This window comes from Bactrocera neohumeralis, chromosome 4 (assembly GCF_024586455.1).
Source record: "Bactrocera neohumeralis isolate Rockhampton chromosome 4, APGP_CSIRO_Bneo_wtdbg2-racon-allhic-juicebox.fasta_v2, whole genome shotgun sequence".
NCBI classification, from domain to species: domain Eukaryota; kingdom Metazoa; phylum Arthropoda; class Insecta; order Diptera; family Tephritidae; genus Bactrocera; species Bactrocera neohumeralis.
The window spans coordinates 29,201,364-29,220,740 of record NC_065921.1 but is presented as its reverse complement, the minus strand read 5'-3'; the positions used below and the strand labels follow the sequence as shown (position 1 = coordinate 29,220,740).

At 36.7% G+C, this 19,377-nt stretch overlaps 1 protein-coding gene across 1 annotated transcript in view; it reads left to right on the top strand.

The window, feature by feature from the left end:
• LOC126754997 (uncharacterized) overlaps nucleotides 1–2,364 on the top strand; it is a 40,708-nt gene extending 38,344 nt beyond the window's left edge. The window contains exon 13 of the mRNA XM_050467249.1: nucleotides 1,242–2,364. Within this exon, the coding sequence (XP_050323206.1) occupies nucleotides 1,242–2,077 (836 nt within the window). The 3' untranslated portion in view covers nucleotides 2,078–2,364. The remainder of the gene's footprint in view (nucleotides 1–1,241) is intronic.
• The last annotated feature ends 17,013 nt before the right edge of the window (nucleotides 2,365–19,377 follow it).

Here is a 19,377-nt window from a genome sequence, read left to right as displayed (position 1 = left end):
GTCTTTGATTTGTTGAGCGTGAGCTTCGTCGGTTGAGGTTGATGGTCGCCCTGGACGCTCTTCGTCTTCGACACGTTCACGGCAGGCTTGGAACTCACTATACCACTTGTAAACATTTTTTTTAGACATAGCCTCATCACCAAAGGCTTTCTGCACCATCCTTAACGTATCCGCAGCAGAAAATTGATTCCGTAAAGAAAATTTAATGCGAATTCTTTGTTCAACAAATTTCGACATCGCACAAAACGAAAAACTCACTTTTAGCAGTTCACAAAACGACACGTATCTCAAACACTAATGAATATTTTGAAATGAAATTTGACATAATTGTGACTGACAGTACTACCAACCTAAACAAAAAAATAATTCTCCAAATCTTTCGACGCGCGCAGTTTAAATTCAAATGTCATCTTATTTTTTGGGCACAGTAGTGTGTAGTTTCGGGACTGCCTTCCTCCTGGCGAAGGAAGCTGTGGTAACTAGTTTGATAGGATCGGAATCTCACACTTTACGAGAGGAGCTATGTAAAAGTGAAAGTGCCAGTACAAAACGCCATTAGCAACAGGAGCCTGTGCTTCAACTGGGGAGTTTGTTTCTAGAAGAGTTCCATACCACACGGTGCAAAAAAGTAAACGTTCTCTCCAGAAACAAATTAAGGCAACTTAGGGATGTTTATATAGGTCACTGTAGTCCAAGGGCAAGGTTGGATAGATTAGATTATTGTCCAACGGATCTGTGCACTTCTCTGACAAAAGAGCAGATACAACAGAGTACATGCTCTTTCATTACCCAACAATCGCAAGAAGAAGGAGTCAGGCTATAGGCAAAAAATCGGTGGGAGAATGCATTACAACCATTAAAACTTACCTTCACTCAGTCTCTCTGATTTGACTGGGTTAAACGAAATGTTGTGATAACAGGAGGGAACACACTAGAACACAGTTCGGTCGCAGTGCATTCCTCAACTGTTTGTCTAAAGAAAGTTTTCTCCCCTTTGTTTAACTATTAAAGAGGTCTTTATTACTGGAGATGATTAACACCATTGCACTGATGAAGTGGGAAAGGTAGAGAAGTAGTCGTATGTTTTAACTTTTGCATAGAAAAATAGGTTTCTCCGAAAAGGCTTTGGAAAATATTTCTCTAAAGAATAGAAAACAATGATGGACTGTGATTCAAAATTTGTAGATGTCAGTGTTTTAATGTCTGTCTAACCAAATTTTTCTTTAAACCTATATTCCTAGGGGTCGAGTCAAAAGAACAGCCAGCAGAGCAAATTGAAGTCAACACCATAGTGGCAAGCGCGGAAAATGACGAAGTGAACGGGCAGAACTCGCCTCAAACCCAAATAAATATTCAACCAAGCTTAGATATCAACCAGCAAGCGCTACTTAAAGAAGAAACTGTAAATGCAGAAGATGCACTGGCAAATGGTACTTGTGACAATGCTAATGGTCTACACAACCAAAGAGCAGAACTCCCAAAAGAAAACGCATATGCAGCGAGTGTAACAATAACTGCAAAAGAGGAAAGTAGCGGTACTTCAGTCGAATTGGCTGGTGCTAAACCAACTTTTGCAGAGTCCTCAACAACACTTGAGCGTGAGCCAGAGGTGGTGGCCATATTAGACACATCTGTGCCGCTGCCTGTGCTGCTACCAACAGCAGCAACAAAAGCATTGTCCGAAGCGACAGCGCCCATATCCACGACAACAACAGCAGCAACAACAGCTTCAGCATCAGCATCAGCACCAAACACGCTTGCCGTACTTCAGCACACACAGCTGACAGCAGCTGACCCGGATCCAACCATAAATGTTACATCAACAACTACAATAGCAGCGTCAAGCGTACCAAACGAAAGCGTGGCTGCTATCGGCACTACAGACGCCGGATCCGAGCACGTGCTGGTGAAAGCCTTCGCTCCACCAGCTCCAAACGAAAAGGCGACCACACTGATAAAGTCGCCGGCGGAACAGTGGTCAAGTGCTGCTGACTGCGTCTCTAAGCCACAGGATGCAGCATCGACGCGGTGCGCTGCCTCCGCTCCGAGTGAGGTGTCTGAGGTGTCCTTAAATTAAGCGCGCATTACTTATAGCTTATGTTTGTCATAATGACTGGGAAAAAGTGTTTAGCCAAACAACAGTTACGCAACGAGAAGACCTAACAAATTTTAGTTCATTTATGTATGTATGTATATGTAAGTGGATATGAAATATGCAAATACTTGTATTAGACATTTTTATTAGCCTATAATTTGTATAAATAACTATTTTTTTGTTTTATTTTATTTCATTTTTTTTTTTTTTAATTAAGAGAAGAAAAATTTGCTTAAAATAATATTTTTCCAATTCAGCACACAACATTAGCAGCAATGTCTTTTATTTACAGTAATGTGCGGCTCTAGGTGCCACTATTTTGTTGTCATATTATAATACCCTGAGCAGAGCTAATGCCTAAAATAAAACTTTGGAAGATCCTATAAGGTATATACCATATAAATAATCAGTGTGACGAGCAGAGTCGATTTTGCCAGGTCCATCTGTCCGTACATATGTATAGTTTGTTATAAAAAACTTATTAAAGTGCAAACCATGTCGAGGTTCCCTACTTTTTTAAGAAAAAAAAAAACACAGAAACTTCAAATTTGATGGGGAATGTTTATTATGATTGCAAAGCACATTCTTTGTCAATTATTTTTGGAGATTATCTTTTTCAAAATGTTGACTGCGGCTACTTCTCAGATGATCCATACGCTTAGTCCAGTTTTCGATGATTCGTTAGAGCATTTCAACTGGTAACTGGCAAATTACACGCGTGATGTTTTGCTCCAAGGCCTGAATCGAAGCGGGATTATCCACATAGACTTTAAACTTTACATATCCCACAGGAAAAAGTCTAACGGTGTGATATCACACGATCTTGGTAGCCAATCGATCGGCCCAAAACGTGAAATTATCTGCTCACCGAATATCTCAATAAATCCATTGATGGATGCGATGTTTGGGAAGTGGCGACGTCTTGTTGAAATTAAATGTCGCCGAGATCACGAGCTTCAATTTCAGCCATCAAATAGTCAGTTATCATGGCGCTATAACGGTCGCCATTGACGGTTACTCACTGGCATCATTTTAGAAAATTTATAGATCGGCCCACAAAACCATACCAAACTGTTGTTTTTTCTGAATGAAATGACAGCACTTGGATCTCTTCATGTTGCTCTTCGTCCCAAATGCAATTTTACTTGTTTACAGACCCATTGAGCCAGTAATGGGCCTCATCGCTGAACAAAATTTTGCTCGAAAACGTCGTATTTTCTTGGAACTATGCAAGAATCCATAGAGTATAGTGTTGTCGCTTGGTAAGGTCGACCGACTTCAGTTCTTGCAACTGCATTTTGTACTCTGCCCATACGTCAGTTCGAGCAGCTTCGACTCTCCACGGTCTTCGTGTAAATTCTCAGCTACGGCTAATATGTTATTTTCCGTGCGTACTGGACGGAGTCTATTCTGTCGAATATTGTCCAAGAATGAATGTTGGGTCTCCAGATTGGTAATCGTGTTACGAATAGTACGCTCAGTAGGCCGATTATGTTGACCAAAAGTCAAATACATTCTTTCGTAATAAAGTTGAGCAATTTGTAAACGTTGTTCAAGCTAAGTCTTTTCATGGTGAAATGCCAAATAATAATGAAAAAATAACATGACAGCCTGTCACGTCTCACGCGTGATCTGTCAAAAAAGGCTTTTGAAAAAAGTACCTCTATTTGGATCACCCATATCTATACCTATATAAATAATCAGTGAACTATATTATGTCAAGGATATATCGACCAGATCAATGTAAAGACTTAATCGAGCTGATCTGCACATGAAAGCCTGCCGTCGGTCAAGTGATCATCTTCTGACAACGCGTTTGCAGCAAACCTCAGCTCAGCAGATGCATTGCGGCTTCTTTGCCACTGGCAAGGGGCTTAAAGGCCATGAAAGTTGTTATAGATGAAAAAACATTCAGTTCAAAAGAAGAAATCTTGAATACTTGAAGCGACGAAATCTACGTAAACATCTTCAAAGACGTCAAAAGAGTTATTCCAAGCGTTCAACGTGTACACCTTCCAGTCGCTGTGATGGTTTGGTATGAAGTGAAAAAGGAGGTAAAACTGGGGCAAAAGAGTACCAGCAGAATCTTCTAGAAGGCATCCTAAAGAAGTTTATCGTTACTCACTTTGATGGAGCGCATTGAATCTTCCATAGCAAAAATTACATAGCTGTGGCTTAAAAGCAAAATTCTAGGTTTCATAGCTGTAGATGATTGGCCGTCTGAAGTACTTTTCTCTAGAAAACTCGTAACGTCGACTTACCAGATTTGTCTACGTCTATGCCTCTGCACCATATAGCAGGACGGGCATAATGAGGGACTTATAGAGTTTGGTTTTTGTTCGTCGAGAGAGGACTTTACTTCTCAATTGCCTACTCAGTCGGAAGTAGCACCTGTTGGCAAGAGTTATGCTGTTGGTGTTAATACTGGTTCCAAGATAGACGAAATTATCTACGACTTCGAAGTTTTGACTATCAAAAGAGACAAGAGAGCCAAGTCGCTAGTGCGACGGCTGTTTGTTGAATAACACTTTAATTATACCCTGAACAGGGTATATTAAGTTTGTCACGATGTTTGTAACACCCAGAAAGAAGCGTCGGATACCCTATAAAGTATATACATATATAAATGATCAGTATGTTGAGCTGAGTCGATTTAACCATGTCCGCCTGTCTGTCTGTCCGTCCGTCCGTCCGTCCGTCTGTCTGTATATATACGAACTAGTCCCTCAGTTTTTAAGATATCCTTTTGAAATTTTGCAAACGTCATTTTCTCTTCAAGAAGCTGCTCATTTGTCGGAACGGCCGATATCGGACCACTATAACATATAGCTGATTTATAAACTGAACGATCGGAATCAAGTTCTTGTATGAAAAACTTTAAAATTTGACAATGTATCTTCACCAAATTTGGTATAGATTATTTTCTAAGGCAACAATGTTATCTCTGAAGAAATTGTTCAGATCGGTTAACTATAGCGTACAGCTGCCATACAAACTGAACGATCCAAATCAAGTTCTTGTATGGAAAACTTTCACATTTGACAAGATATATTCACGAAATTTGTTGAACTATATCATATAGCTACCATACAAACTGAACACATAGTTACTAAAAGAAATGCACCTGTGAAGGGTATATTAGCTTCGGTGCAGCCGAAGTTTACGTTTTTTCTTGTTTTTTTCATTCAGTACGACGCCCATTTCTTTCGTTTCCTTTTCCAGTCTGGAGAAAACAAAACCGCGCCGTTGAGGCTAATGATATCGGTATCATCGATGTTCACCAGCAGCTGTACATTCTTATAGAAGATTGTATCTTATTCATTCAGCTTTGCAGCTCGAATTATTTTCTCCAGTAGTCGATTGAATAATTCGCACGATAGGTAGCGGCCTTGTCTGAAACCTCGTTGGCTCGGAGAGGACCTTCCAGATCCTGATTGAGCTTTTTGGTATTGCTCAACGTCAGTTTACATAGCCGTATTAGTTTAGCGGGATTACCAAATTCAGGCATCGCGGTATAAAGGCAGCTCCTTTTCGTACTGTCAAAATCAGCTTTGAAATCGGCAAAGAGCAGGTGTGTGTCGATCCTCTTTTCAGGGGTTTTTTCCTATATTTGGAGCATGGTGAATAACTGGTCAGTTGTTGATTTTCCAGGCCGAAAGTCACACTAATAAAAACCAATCAGTTTGTTGACAGTGAGCTTTAATTTTCACACTATACGCTCGATAGAACCTTATATGCGATGTTGAGGCGGCTTATCTCACGGTAGTTGACGCAGATTGTCGGTTTTCCTTTTTGTGGATTTGGTCACTCGGTGAAGGGTAAGTACATATCTACCCCTTATTTAATTATTATATTGTTACATATATGAAAAAAAGTCACCGCCCTACAAAAGAGCAGCAGTTTTAATAGTGGGCACTGTTAAAAGAATCATATTATTTTAATCGTTGAAAAGTAATTACTTGAACGAATTGGATTTGATGACTTAATAATTGCATAAATGAGCTAGAAAACAATGCACACGCACGAGAACCACCCCTAGTAGGATGCTTAGAACGGGCATCGCAGCGTTGCCACTCAACACCCTAATGCGCGTCTCAATTGCAATTAATTCTGCGTGGCTTCACTTTCTTCTGATAACAGGCGAAAGACAACTGACAACTTAAAAATAACAATTTGCATCTCATTAAGCCAAAAAATTTAGCATACGAACAACACACATACATCTACGAAATTATATATCGTATTGACATATTAAAATGCAAAAAAGATACTTTTGGAATATTTTCGTGTACATTTATTTGCTTTTGTAAACTCCAAATTGTATAATAAAACAAGTAAGTAACGTTTAAGTTCGAATGGAACCGAATCAGTCTTTGCTGAGTGAAACATTACTCGTCTCGTCATTCTCTCTACCTTTAAGACATATGTACGTCGCATTTTTTGCCGAAATCACTTGCTATAGACAGGAGCAAGTAGTAATCACTTGGTGCCAATCCAGACTATGCGATGGTATCTCTCAACCAAGCTCAAGGTTCCTCTGGCAAGTCCCTATATATGTATGTGGCCTGGTATTTTCCTGATGGAAAATAATTTCCTTCCTATTCACCAAAGCTGACTGTTGACAGTGCAGGTCTGTATTAAGGAAGGAGCTGATACTAGAAGATTACCTGCCAATTCCGCCGAACACATTGCAGAACCTTCCCGCCTGTCAATCCTGGGTTGACCAATGTTTGCCACGGCTCACCATGACCGTTTTTACTGGACGTTATAGTAAGTGGCCCAATGTTCATCTTCAGTACCCATCCGCTTAAAAACTAAACCGATTTTGTTACGATTCAGCAGCGATTCGCAGATGTAAATTTTTTTTTGCGTTAACTCGTGTATCACATATATCAATCTTATTTTTGTATCCAGCCGTATCTAACAGGTTGATTGAAAAGTCCTCCTCTTGACACATATATGTATAGCATAAAGTCAGTAAGATTTATTGTTACCTTTAGTTTTCAAAAGGAGCGTGTATAAATTACACGGCTGCTGTGTTTCCGGACATTGCCCCAGGAAAATCAGTCATCAATAATTGGTATGCTAAGTTTTAGACGTGGTGTAATGAGCAACGACGACGGTGAATGCAGTGGACGCCCAAAGAGGTTGTTATCGACAAAAACACCAAAAAAAAAGTGCACAAATTAGTTTTGGATGACTGTAAAGTGAAGTTTTTCGAGATACCAGACACTCTAAAGATATCAGATGAATGTGTACATCATATCATTCACGAATAGTTGGTTATGAGAAAACTCGGTGCAAAGTGGGTGCCGCTAGAGCTCAGTTTTGACCAAAATCAACGACGAGTTGATGATTCGGTGCAGCAATGGTTGAATCATGACTCCATCATTTTACTGCGCAGTCTAATCGACAGGCATCCGAGTGGACTGCATACGACGAACCCGTTCCAAAGTGTGGAAAAACGCAGTAGTCAACTGGCAAGGTTATGGCGTCTGTATTTTGGGATGCGTATGGAGTAATTTGTATTTTTTTTTTGCCTTGAAAAGAGAAGGACCATCAAAAGCGATTGTTAGGATGAAATCGCCGAAAAACGGCTGTATTTAAGGAAAAAGAAAGTTCTGTTTCATTTAAGACAATGCATCGTGTCACAAAGCAGGAGAACCGTTATCTCCAGATTTGTCCCCCACCCACAAAAAGAGGTAATTGCTGAAGTCGATGCCTATTTTGAAGTAAATTACAAATCGTACTTCATACATATGTAAATGATATGGAAAAGATCGAAAAACATATAATTTTTGATTCTCATTTATTAAATTTTGAGAACGAATTTTGTCAGAAAAAAGTGTTTTGATATGTTAGATCTTGGACTTTTCAATTGACCTGTTAAATAGTTTCAAAAAGTTGTTTGCGCAATGTTTAGTGTCGTTTTCAAAATTTTAGAGCAATCAAAATTCTCATTATTTTATAGATATTTTTGATTTGGCCTTCCAGAGCTTGTTGCATATTTGACATCACAACTTTCGCACCAAAAGGTTTATATTTAAAGAAAACATGATCGTTTTCGATGGATAGTCTAAGTTTGATTTTGAAACCGTTGTTGATTCTCAATTTAATATTAGACATGTTCGATGAACTTCGTTCGTGTGAGGCTGTCATGGTTGTGTTCTGGTTTTGAATGTTTTCGAACTGTTTTAGGAGGCCCAAATTACTTATCAATACATCGAAGGCGGGGTAAATCTTGCAGAATTTGGTTACTTTTCAAGTTTCCAACAATAGTCTCGTCTCACTCCGATGACATGGTGAGTTTTGCGGTTAGATTTGTCTCTGCGCCTTAGCTTTGTAGATTAGACACTGGAAATTATGAAAGACAACGATAATTTTCATTGAAAATTCATCATTTCAGATGAGGTCCATTTCTGTCTTAATGACTTCGTGGTTGCATTTTGTTTTTGTTTGAATCATGGCACAAAATTATCTGCATAGCAAGCAAGACATAAACGATTTTGTAGTTTGAGTGTTTTATTTCATTTTTACATCACGATGCGTCGTGGTATACCCTTTACTATTTCGATTGGGCAGGAAGTAAACATTGTACAAAACAAAAAACCATTAGGAACCATGTCTAACGAAAAAATCTCATGGACTGAGTTTCTATCGGCGCATCGCAGCTGAATCGCAACAAAATTAATCCATTTGCGAAGCGAATGGTTACTGGTGATAAAAATGGGTCACGACAACGTCCAGCGAAAACGTCCCTGGTCAAATTGCTGTTAGCCGGCGCAATAAATTTTGAGTTATGCCGCTTTCGCAATCCAATAGTTCATTAAACATTTCCATAATTTAAATTTCGGTTTTATTTTTTTACATAAATTACTTGCTTGTTTACTCGTGAAGGAATAAATTCGAAATTTCGAGAAAAAAGCAACAAATTGGACCGACTTGAATCGCTCTCAATTTAGGAATTGAATGACGTAGGCTTCCCAAAATTTCAAGTAAATATGTATACTTAAATACACAATTATGTACAATCGTATGTATATGTAAACTCGTAGTATCACATAAGCACACTTCTGCACAACCGTTATTTGCATAGTTGTAAGTAAGAGTGTGCTTTAGTAAATTTCCTTCATTTCAATTCAGCATCAAAATGCCTCACTGACATCCCCCGCCCAGCTATTAGTCCTAAATAAGTAAAGCACGTACAGATAAAATAAACACATCGTTTCCCGCAGCGCCTTTAGAGGTTGAATTAGGAAATTACCCTAAAGTGTACCAAGGGTATGATTTACTTGTGTTTGCGAGCAGAGTGTGGGAATCAACCACTCGTGTTGTTCGTTTATTAACGGTGTTTCAGATGAGTTCAATCCAATATTTAGAAGAAAAATGCGCTTTAATTATTTAATTAATTTATTCTCTTTGAATTGAGTGGCCGAATTTAAGTTTTAGTCAACAAAAGCATTCTATAGATGTGCATGAGTGGGAAAAAATAGTATGACTTCTTAATTTAATTACCACCGGAAAACCCTTTCGTTGAAAAATTTCTCTTCTAGGTAAGTATGACTGTCAGTGACATCTGTGCCAAATTTCACATCCAAATAATCATTCGTCTTTCTGAAGTACATAAAGTTTATTCGGTGATTTTTACGAGGAGTGAAATTATTCAGGAAGGATGGAGTCATTTGTCAAAGTTCACGCAAGTGTGGAAAGTTCTCTGAGCGCCACTCACTTGGGAGTGGTCAGAAACAATTCTTTTACATATGGCTCGCGACTTGCGGCCTTAGACCAAGAATCCTCTGGGTAGCCAAAAAAGTTCCGTATGAAGGCGAGCTAAAGTGAGAAGCGAAACAGCCCCTCTCTAGGGTTGACGATTAGCAGCCATTGGAATATCGGAAGGATCAGAGAAAATCATATTGAAAGATTATTTGGGCCTAAGAAAAGTGATAACCCGATCACTCAATTTTTGCGAAAAACAGATTCGCGTTAACGCTTGTGAACAATGCTTTCCGACTACCAGGATACCCGGCCACGGGAACGTTTTCGGCAACGAAAGAGCAGACGATTTGGCAAAGGCAGGAGCTTTCCTTAACGAATCCGAGGCGGAGCTACTCGGTATTAGCTCCGATCCCGCTAGGATCGATCAAAAAAGAGATCAATAGACAATTTCAACAAGTTGCAAATAACAGATGGAAAAACATAACACAATGTATTATAACTAAACATTTATGGCCAACAAGTCAACGACTTATTAAATAGGTCTAGGAAAAGTATCTACAGGGTAACAGCTACCACAACAAAGCACTGGCCATTTATAGAACATCCAAAACGTCCAAATGGGTATGCCCTACAACAACATCTGCCGAGGCTGCGGAATAGCAGGGAACAAGGAAACAATTTTCCACTTTCTCTGTGAATGCCCAGCCCTATCACAGATCCGACACAGAACACTTGGAATCCATCAAGCACCAAACCTTGAATGGATTTCTACTAAAAGCATATCGGACATAAGTTGCTTTATCGAAACCTCAAAATGGTTTGAAAGAGAAGGTGAAACGTGACAGCAGATATAAAAGGTCTACGAATAGTGCAACAAAATGGCACAGCCAGTGCTAATTGAGCCCGAAAGACAACAGGGCTGCACTCCTACCTACCTACCTACCAGGATGTCATGAAACGTAGTAATACTAGCGATGAGTCTTGAATCTATGCTTGCGAGCCGGAAACAGACGAGCATTCGGCTAAATATCGTGGCAAAGCTGAGCCGAAGCCGAAAAACCACGTCAAAGCAGGTCAAAAATCAAGAATTTGTTGAAAGTTTTCTTCGATTATCGAGGTGTGCTGCACTCTGAGTTTCTTCTGACCGGCCAAACTGTCAACAAGGAATACTATTTGAGTGTTATGTGTGGTTTGCGTGAAGCTATTCGTAAAAGAGACCAGAATTATGGGTCGACAACTCTTGGTTTTTGCACCCGCATTGAAGGAGTATTCTGGAAATTGGCTTTAAAAACTATTTTGAGGATTGAAAAAACGTTATCACAAGTGTATTTGGGTCAAGATGGATTATTTGGAGGGAGACAACATAGATTTTGAAGAAGAAATTAAGAATTTTAAAATTAAGGACAAAGCCTTACAGTCCCTTGAACTGAGAACCTCCTAGATATCTAAGATAGTTCTTCATAATGCTGAACAGAAACTTAGGAGATGTTCAAATGTCTTTCTCATATCTACTTCCCTATATGTTATGCATGTATCGTCGGTATTTTTGCCCATCCGGTTCGCGTGCGATGCCAGTAAGTTGTCATCTGTGACTAGGCCAACAACCAGTCCTTTAGAGATCGTGTGAGCAAAAATCATGCGTGTTTTCCCTCGGGGCTCTTGCACATATGTATATATCTTGGCATTCCAACTCGCTCTGATCCATCTGTCAGCCGTCCCAGAAATTTCATTGTCTATCGTTTTTATTGACTATCGTATTTCATGTAATGGTTCGATAGCCAGACGAGTTGCACTTTTGGCAATATCATCAGCGATTTCGTTTTCCTTTTTCTCGTTTTTGTTTGTGGTCTAGCAAACAGTATATAATCAGCAGTTTTCAGCCTCCTTACATCTTAGGACATTCTAGGACGTAATGTGTTGTGAGATTATTACCTTAATTGCCACCTGGCTATAGGGGAGATTTCCACCTGGAAGATTCTGCAGTATTCCGGAAGCTAAAAGAGTTGTCTGAGATCCTACTTCGAGCAACAACTGCCGGCACCCGATCCATTAGTAAATTTTTATTCGTCTTTATAAATGTTGTAAGTTTCACTGGCGAAACGTATGCTCCCTCTTTTGTTGTGATTTGGAGTCTTCTTTTCCAATTAAAGGTTGGGACATGTCGTCTATCCCACTATCCCCCTTCCTTATTAAGCTGTGCTCATAGCATATAGCTGTCATACAAACTGAACGATAAAAGTTGAGTTCTTATATGAAATTTTTTTTTTATTTGATAACACATATTCAGAAAATTCGGCGTGGATTATTGTCTAGGACAACGCCACAATCTCAGAGGAGAGTTTTTGTGAATCGGATTACTTAAATTTTCTTCGAACAATCTTGTAAAATAAACATTTTTACACGATTTGCACTAACACTGCTAGTGATATAAATATCTCTTCAATTTGTTATTATTATTGAACGAACTAGCATTTCTATATTTGTTGCGACTCAAAACCCCCTTCATTGCCTGTTTGACACCTTTTTACATACAGCTTCTGAAAAATATTTGGCTTTTAGAAACCCCCTAGAGAAACTAAACTAAAATACTTTTACTCTATTATGTCCTCTCTGAACCATCCATAGCTATTGATTAAGTTCATCAACTCAAAAGGTTTTATATCTGCAACTTCCGAGACATCGCCAAGAAACCCTAGACCGATAGTTGCGATTTTATTAATATACAAAGCCTGGCATTTGTATAGAAGATGTTCTACAGTTTCTTCTCATTCTACTTCTTCGCAGGCTCTACGTAATTGTTGGCAACAATCAACACGCGCGACCCATTTTCCATTCATGCCACATTTGTTCAGTCTTTCACTATCTTCGATGAAACTGTAAAAGACTTAGTGATTTCAAAGCAGCTTAGGTTTCTGTATGCCTATACATTTCTTGTAGTACGCCATCTTTGTCAGAACAAGAAGGCTTTCTTTAATTACTGTGATCTCTGCTGGGAAGATACTGCTCTCTGGTGGTCGGAAGAAGATCAAATTTCAACTGAAAAAACACCACATCCCATTCGATTATCAAGTTTGAACCCGTCCGCATAATTTGTGAGCTTCAATAAATTTATTTCGTTATTCTAAATGTTTTGAAATTATTTAAGTATTTTAGAAAGATGGAAACTTAGAAAAAAATTTTTTTTTACCAGCATAATAACCTCAATGCATTTGAAAAAATCGATTCGCTTATTTTATAGATGGGTGGTAACCCTATTCGTACATAAATTTTTTTTGTAAAAAATCTCTATAGTGGGAAACCAATATTTGCTGAAAGATGGCAACTCTGTGACACATCAAGTTTAAATTATTTCAATGTTTTTGTTTTGTATAAAATAAGCTTTGTAAAATTTTATTTTTACCTCAATTTATAATTTTAGAAAGCTGGCAACTCTATTTTTGCAACAGGCTTAAAAATGTTTTATATATTTTTTTTAACATATTACGTTATAAAATGTATACTAAAATTGTAAATTAAAATTGAAAATAAACAATTTAATAAATATAGCTTACACAATTCTTTAAGGTGGCAACACTGTCTAATAACTCATTTACATTGTAGCCTTTTGTAAATAGTGTTTTGTTCAAAATTTCATTTGTTAATTAACATAATTCCATATTGCAAATATGTGGCAACACCATATTTGCTTTTTTTCGTATTACTAAAAATCATAAAATATTATATTATTTAATATTTATATTATAATTATAAATTTTCCTAAATTTAATAAATATGACTTACATATTCCATATTTTAAATATGTGGCAACACCTCATTGGCTTTTTTTCGTGTTACTAAAAATCATAAAATATTATATAATTTAATATTTATATTATAATTATAAATTTTTCTATAATTTAATAAATATCATTTACACAATTCTTTAAGGTGGCAACACTGTCTAAATTTTTTATTATAACTCCCTTATAATGTAGCCTTTCGCAACTAGTATTTTGTTTAATTTTTCATTTGTTAATTAGCATAATTCCATATTGCAAATATGTGGCAACACCATATTTGCTTTTTTTTCGTATTACTAAGAATCATGAAATATTATATAATTTAATATTTATATTATAATTATAAATTTTTCTATAATTTAATAAATATCACTTACACAATTCTTTAAGGTGGCAACACTGTCTAAATTTTTTATTATAACTCCCTTATAATGTAGCCTTTCGCAACTAGTGTTTTGTTTGATTTTTCATTTGTTAATTAACAAAATTCCATATTATAAATATGTGGCAACACCTCATTGGCTTTTTTTCGTGTTACTAAAAATCATGAAATATTATATAATTTAATATTTATATTATATTAATAAATTATTATAAAATTTAATAAATACGACTTACATATTCCATATTTTTAATATGTGGCAACACCTCATTGGCTTTTTTTTTCGTATTACTAAGAATCAGGAAATATTATATAATTTAATATTTATATTATATTAATAAATTATTATAAAATTTAATAATATGACTTGCATATTTCTTTAAGGTGGCAACACCATACTTGTGTTTTTTCTATTACTAAGAATCATGAAAAAGGCGATTGAGTTACGCACGATTATTCAAAAAACCACTTCATTTCATATGCATGCTTGTATTTACATATTTTTGCACTCACATCTATAATCACTTATGTACATACATACATACATATACATATATTGAATAAACACTTTTCACTTTTCATTGCGCACTGTCAAAAGGTGTGTGGACGAAGACTTGTTAACTACGTGTATTCTCAAGCAATAACAACATAAACAGCGTGTTAGTAACCCAAGAATACGCGTGGCCGTTCAAGTTTCATAACCTTTGACGCAGATGCTCACGTGTTCGCACATATGTTTGCATGTATGGCGATACCTTCTAATCGAATGCACCGGTACGGAGGGAATTTTTGAAGATCTTTCAACACTTTTATTTCAAAATATTCATTAATTCAAGCACTTTTCTCACAGTTAATACATACAAATCACTTTCAATACTCTTCCGTTTTTGCACTATTTACATCAAACATTTTTGAAAAAAAATAATTTATTTAGTTTAAAATATGTTTCTCTTGAGTTCAATCCGCTGACCTGAAAGAGAACAAGAGATGTGAAATATTTTCTTAAACTTAAAGACAGATCAAAATTTCAATAACAACGAATAAACGCAATTTCTTTCATTTAAAATGTTGTTTCTGTTATTTTTTTAAAAATAACCATATTAAAAAGGCATACTTATATATAACTTAATATCCCTGTAAATTATGTTACTCATACGCCCTGTGTGCCGACATTTATTGAGAGTCGAGTTTTATGTGACTGGTGGATAAAGCTGAACGTAACAATTAGCAACTCGTTTTGTAATATGTTTTATAATATGTCAGTTTCAAATTTTGCTAAATTGTTACTTTCAGCTTTATCCACCAGTCCCTTAAAAATTCCACGCTCATTGAATGTTGGCATACCGGGCGTATGAGTAATATAATTTGCATAGGAAGTTAGAGAGAAGGTTGGCATACCGGGCGTATGAGTAACATAATTTGCATATGTTGTGTCAGTTTCCAACGAAGGCTTTCAATTGACTTCTGAGTTCGACTATTACTTGTTCTCGCATATTTTATCTTATAATAAAGTGAAGTAGAGAAATTAAAAAATCATTTTTAAACACAAAAGTCTAAGCCAAAGCAACAAAGTAATATTTTTCAACTCTTTTAAACTGTCTCAAGACAATGCTGTGGCTATATATTTGCAAAAGAAAGGAAGTAATGTTCGCAGCTTAGATTAGGTTAGGTTATGATGCTAACAAAGAACTCAGTTAAGGCAGCTTAGAATGCCGGTTTGTTCTGGTATATAAAACTGCTAAAAAATTAATCTAAAAGCTGTGAGGTTTGGGGAACAAGAAAAAATCACAAGGAGCCGAAACTGATGAATACGGTAGTTGAACGATTGCATTGATTGCATTTTTGGCTTTAAATTCGCTCACAATTGTGGCACGATGCGATGGTACATAATCATCATGTAAAATCCATAAATTGTTCTTCCACAATTATGGCCGTTTTCGATGTTCTCACGCAAACGCCTCAATTCGGCCATATAGAATACCTTATTGACCGTATGTCACTCCTGAATAAATTCATGATGCACCAAACCACTTATATCGAAAAAAATAATGAGCATCGCCTTGATTTTTGAGCGCCTTTGGTGCTTTTTATTGGTTTCGGCTCGTTTTTTTCCCTCTATTCCGATAATTGCTGACTCGTTTGCAAGTTAAACTCATAAACCAATGTCTCAGCGGCAGTTACAATGCTCAACATGAATGTGACATCGGAATTCGCACGATCAAGCATTTCCAAAGAGACCTGTTTACGGTCTACGCCCAAAACATTCAACAAAATCATTCGAGCGGACTCGCCTGAGATAGTACATGTCAGGATCGCCCTCCTAACCTAACTAAACCTAACTGAAGTATATAGAAACAAGTAAGGAAGGGCTAAGTTCGGGTGTCACCGAACATTTTATACTCTCGCATGATAAAGTAATAATAATTTACATATTTTTTATTTTGCTGTAAAATTAATTAGATTAGATCAATTTGTGTACTTTGAGTATTGAATTGTATTTTCATTTCCTAATGTATATATTATACAGAGAAGGCATCAGATGAAATTCAAAATAGCGTTATGTTGGAAGAAGGCGTGGTTGTGAACCGATTTCACCCATATTTCGTACATGTCATCAGGGTGTTAAGAAAATATTAGCTACCGAATTTCATTGAAATCGGTCCAGTAGTTCCTGAGATATGGTTTTTGGTTCATAAGTGGGCGGTGCCATGCCCATTTTCAATTTTTAAAAAAAGCCTGGGTACAGCTTCCTTTTGCCACTTCTTCCGTAAAATTTAGTGTTTCTGACGTTTTTTGTTAGTCGGTTAACGCACTTTTAGTGATTTTCAACATAACCTTTGTATGGGAGGTGGGCGTGGCTATTATCTGATTTCTTCCATTTTTGAACTGTATACGGAAATGCTTGAAGGAAACGACTCTATAGAGTTTGGTTGACATAGCTATAGTAATTTCCGAGATATGTACAAAAAACTTAGTACGGGGCGGGGCCACGCCCACTTTTCCAAAAAATTTACGTCTAAATATGCCCCTTCCTAATGCAATCCTTTGTGTCAAATTTCATTTTAATATCTTTATTTATGGCTTAGTTATGACACTTTATAGGTTTTCGGTTTCCGCCATTTTGTGGGCGTGGCAGTGGGCCGATTTTGCCCATCTTCGAACTTAACCTTCTTATGGAGCCAAGAAATACGTGTACCAAGTTTCATCATGATATCTCAATATTTACTCAAGTTACAGCTTGCACGGACGGACGGACAGACATCCGGATTTCAGCTCTACTCGTCACCCTGATCACTTTGGTATACATAACCCTATATCTGACTCTTTTAGTTTTCGGACTTACAAACAACCGTTATGCGAACAAAACTATAATATTCTCCTTAGCAACTTTGTTGCGAGAGTATAAATATTACGTTGTCACATTTTTCATACTGAAATATAATGGAATTTGTAGTTTCCAAAATACCGTTATATTTTATATTATGTCTACATTCGTTTAAGGCTGATTAATGCCGAAGCAACGAAGAGAAATAAGGAAGTTTGTTAATATTGCTCGATTTAAACAACTGCAATGCAATACATTTGTACAAAATAGTCATATATGTATGTATGTATATGTACATATATACCTACCTATCTATCTATGTGGTATATATGTAAAAAGAGAGAAGTGCGCTCGAAACAGACTTAACGGTATGTAGGTATTAAATTAAAATTGAAAGTAAATACGCGGAAAAATAACGCAAGTGGACGCCAACGCATTAGGGTGTGGAAATGAGAAACCAACAACAAAAAAGCATACACACAACCAAACAACAACAATAAAAATGCGTACATACAGCAATACATATGTACAAAATGGCAATTAATTGCGTGGCAGCGGTGTTTGTCAACACATGACGGTATTAGTGTAGGTGTATATATACTTAAATGTGTGCGTGTGTGTGCGCTTAAGCATTGTGGCGTCATTGCGGTCATAAGAAAGGAATGTGCGTTTTTTATTGCCGTTGTTGCTGGTTTTGTTATCACAGAACTTAATTAATTCATGTCAACATAACGTTTTCGTTGTTATTGTTGTTGTTGTGTTTGTTATTATTGTTTTTATTGTTATTGGCTCGTTTGGCGTAAATGAAAAGGGTGCGAAATTAAGAGGACGTGTATTTCGAATATTTGATAATTTAATCAATTATGTGTCTATGCATATAATTAACGGTACTTCAAAATGGCAAACATTGAACTGCATTCGTCACTCGTTTAAATAGTCGTCGCACACGCCATTGGATGCTTCAGGGTAGCATCACTAAAACATCACTTTAAATTGAATAAATATGCATTGTGAACAAAAATTAGCCGGAAATTGTAATGCACATACAAGTATATATACAAATTAGATAATTTTTAACACTTTTCGGCGTATTTGCCGTATGGTTTAATATAAAATAAGCGTGAGTCCGATTAGCCTTTCGCCTTAAATAATTTTTTTCTATAAAAAAATATTTCTATATATGTATGTACATATATACAGTTACTTATATGCATATATACGAGTAGCATGTTTTTATTTGTTGTTGCCTGCGCACGATTGCATGCCCCGGCCGTGTACAATTGCAGAAATCGCATCTAATTCCGAGCCTCTCAACAACAGCACGAAGTGTTTATTCTTCGTGACAAACCGTTTGTTCGCACATTCGCTGCCAGCAGTGCCCGTACGACGCTCATGTATGTACATTTGTCTGTACAATTATGTATGTGTATAAATACAGCCTTATATGCACTTATTTGTTTCTATTTGCGTATCTTGGGGGTTTACCGCTGATGAAAGCAGGCCATAAGCAATAATTTTTCTTTTTTTGTTTTCTTCAATAAAATCTGTGGGCTTTTGCATAATTTATGGAATGTAAATTATTTTATTTCTAGCCAAAATGTTGTTGAATTGCTTTTCATCATTAGAGAGGTCAAAGGATTCCTTGTGACTTGAAAAAATCGGCGTCCTACCAAAACTTAATTTTGTTCGGTCAGTTTGTATGACAACTATGTGCTATAGTGGTCCGATTTCGACAAATTCTTTAGAGATTGTAGCAAATATTTTATGCCGAATTTCGTGATGATATCTTAACAAATAAAAAAATTGCCCATACAAGGACTTGATTCCTATCGTCCAGTTTGTATGACAGCCATACGCTATAGTAACTTGATCCGAACAATGTCTTCAGAGATTGTACCAATGCCTTGGAAACTAATTCATGCCGAATTTGGTGAAGATATATTTAGAAATAAAAAGTTTTCCATACAAGGACTTGAAGCCTATCGTTCAGTTTGTATGGCAGCTAACTGCAATAGTGACACGACACAAACAATTTCTTTGGAGATAGCACCGCTTCTTTTGACAATTACTCATGCCTAAT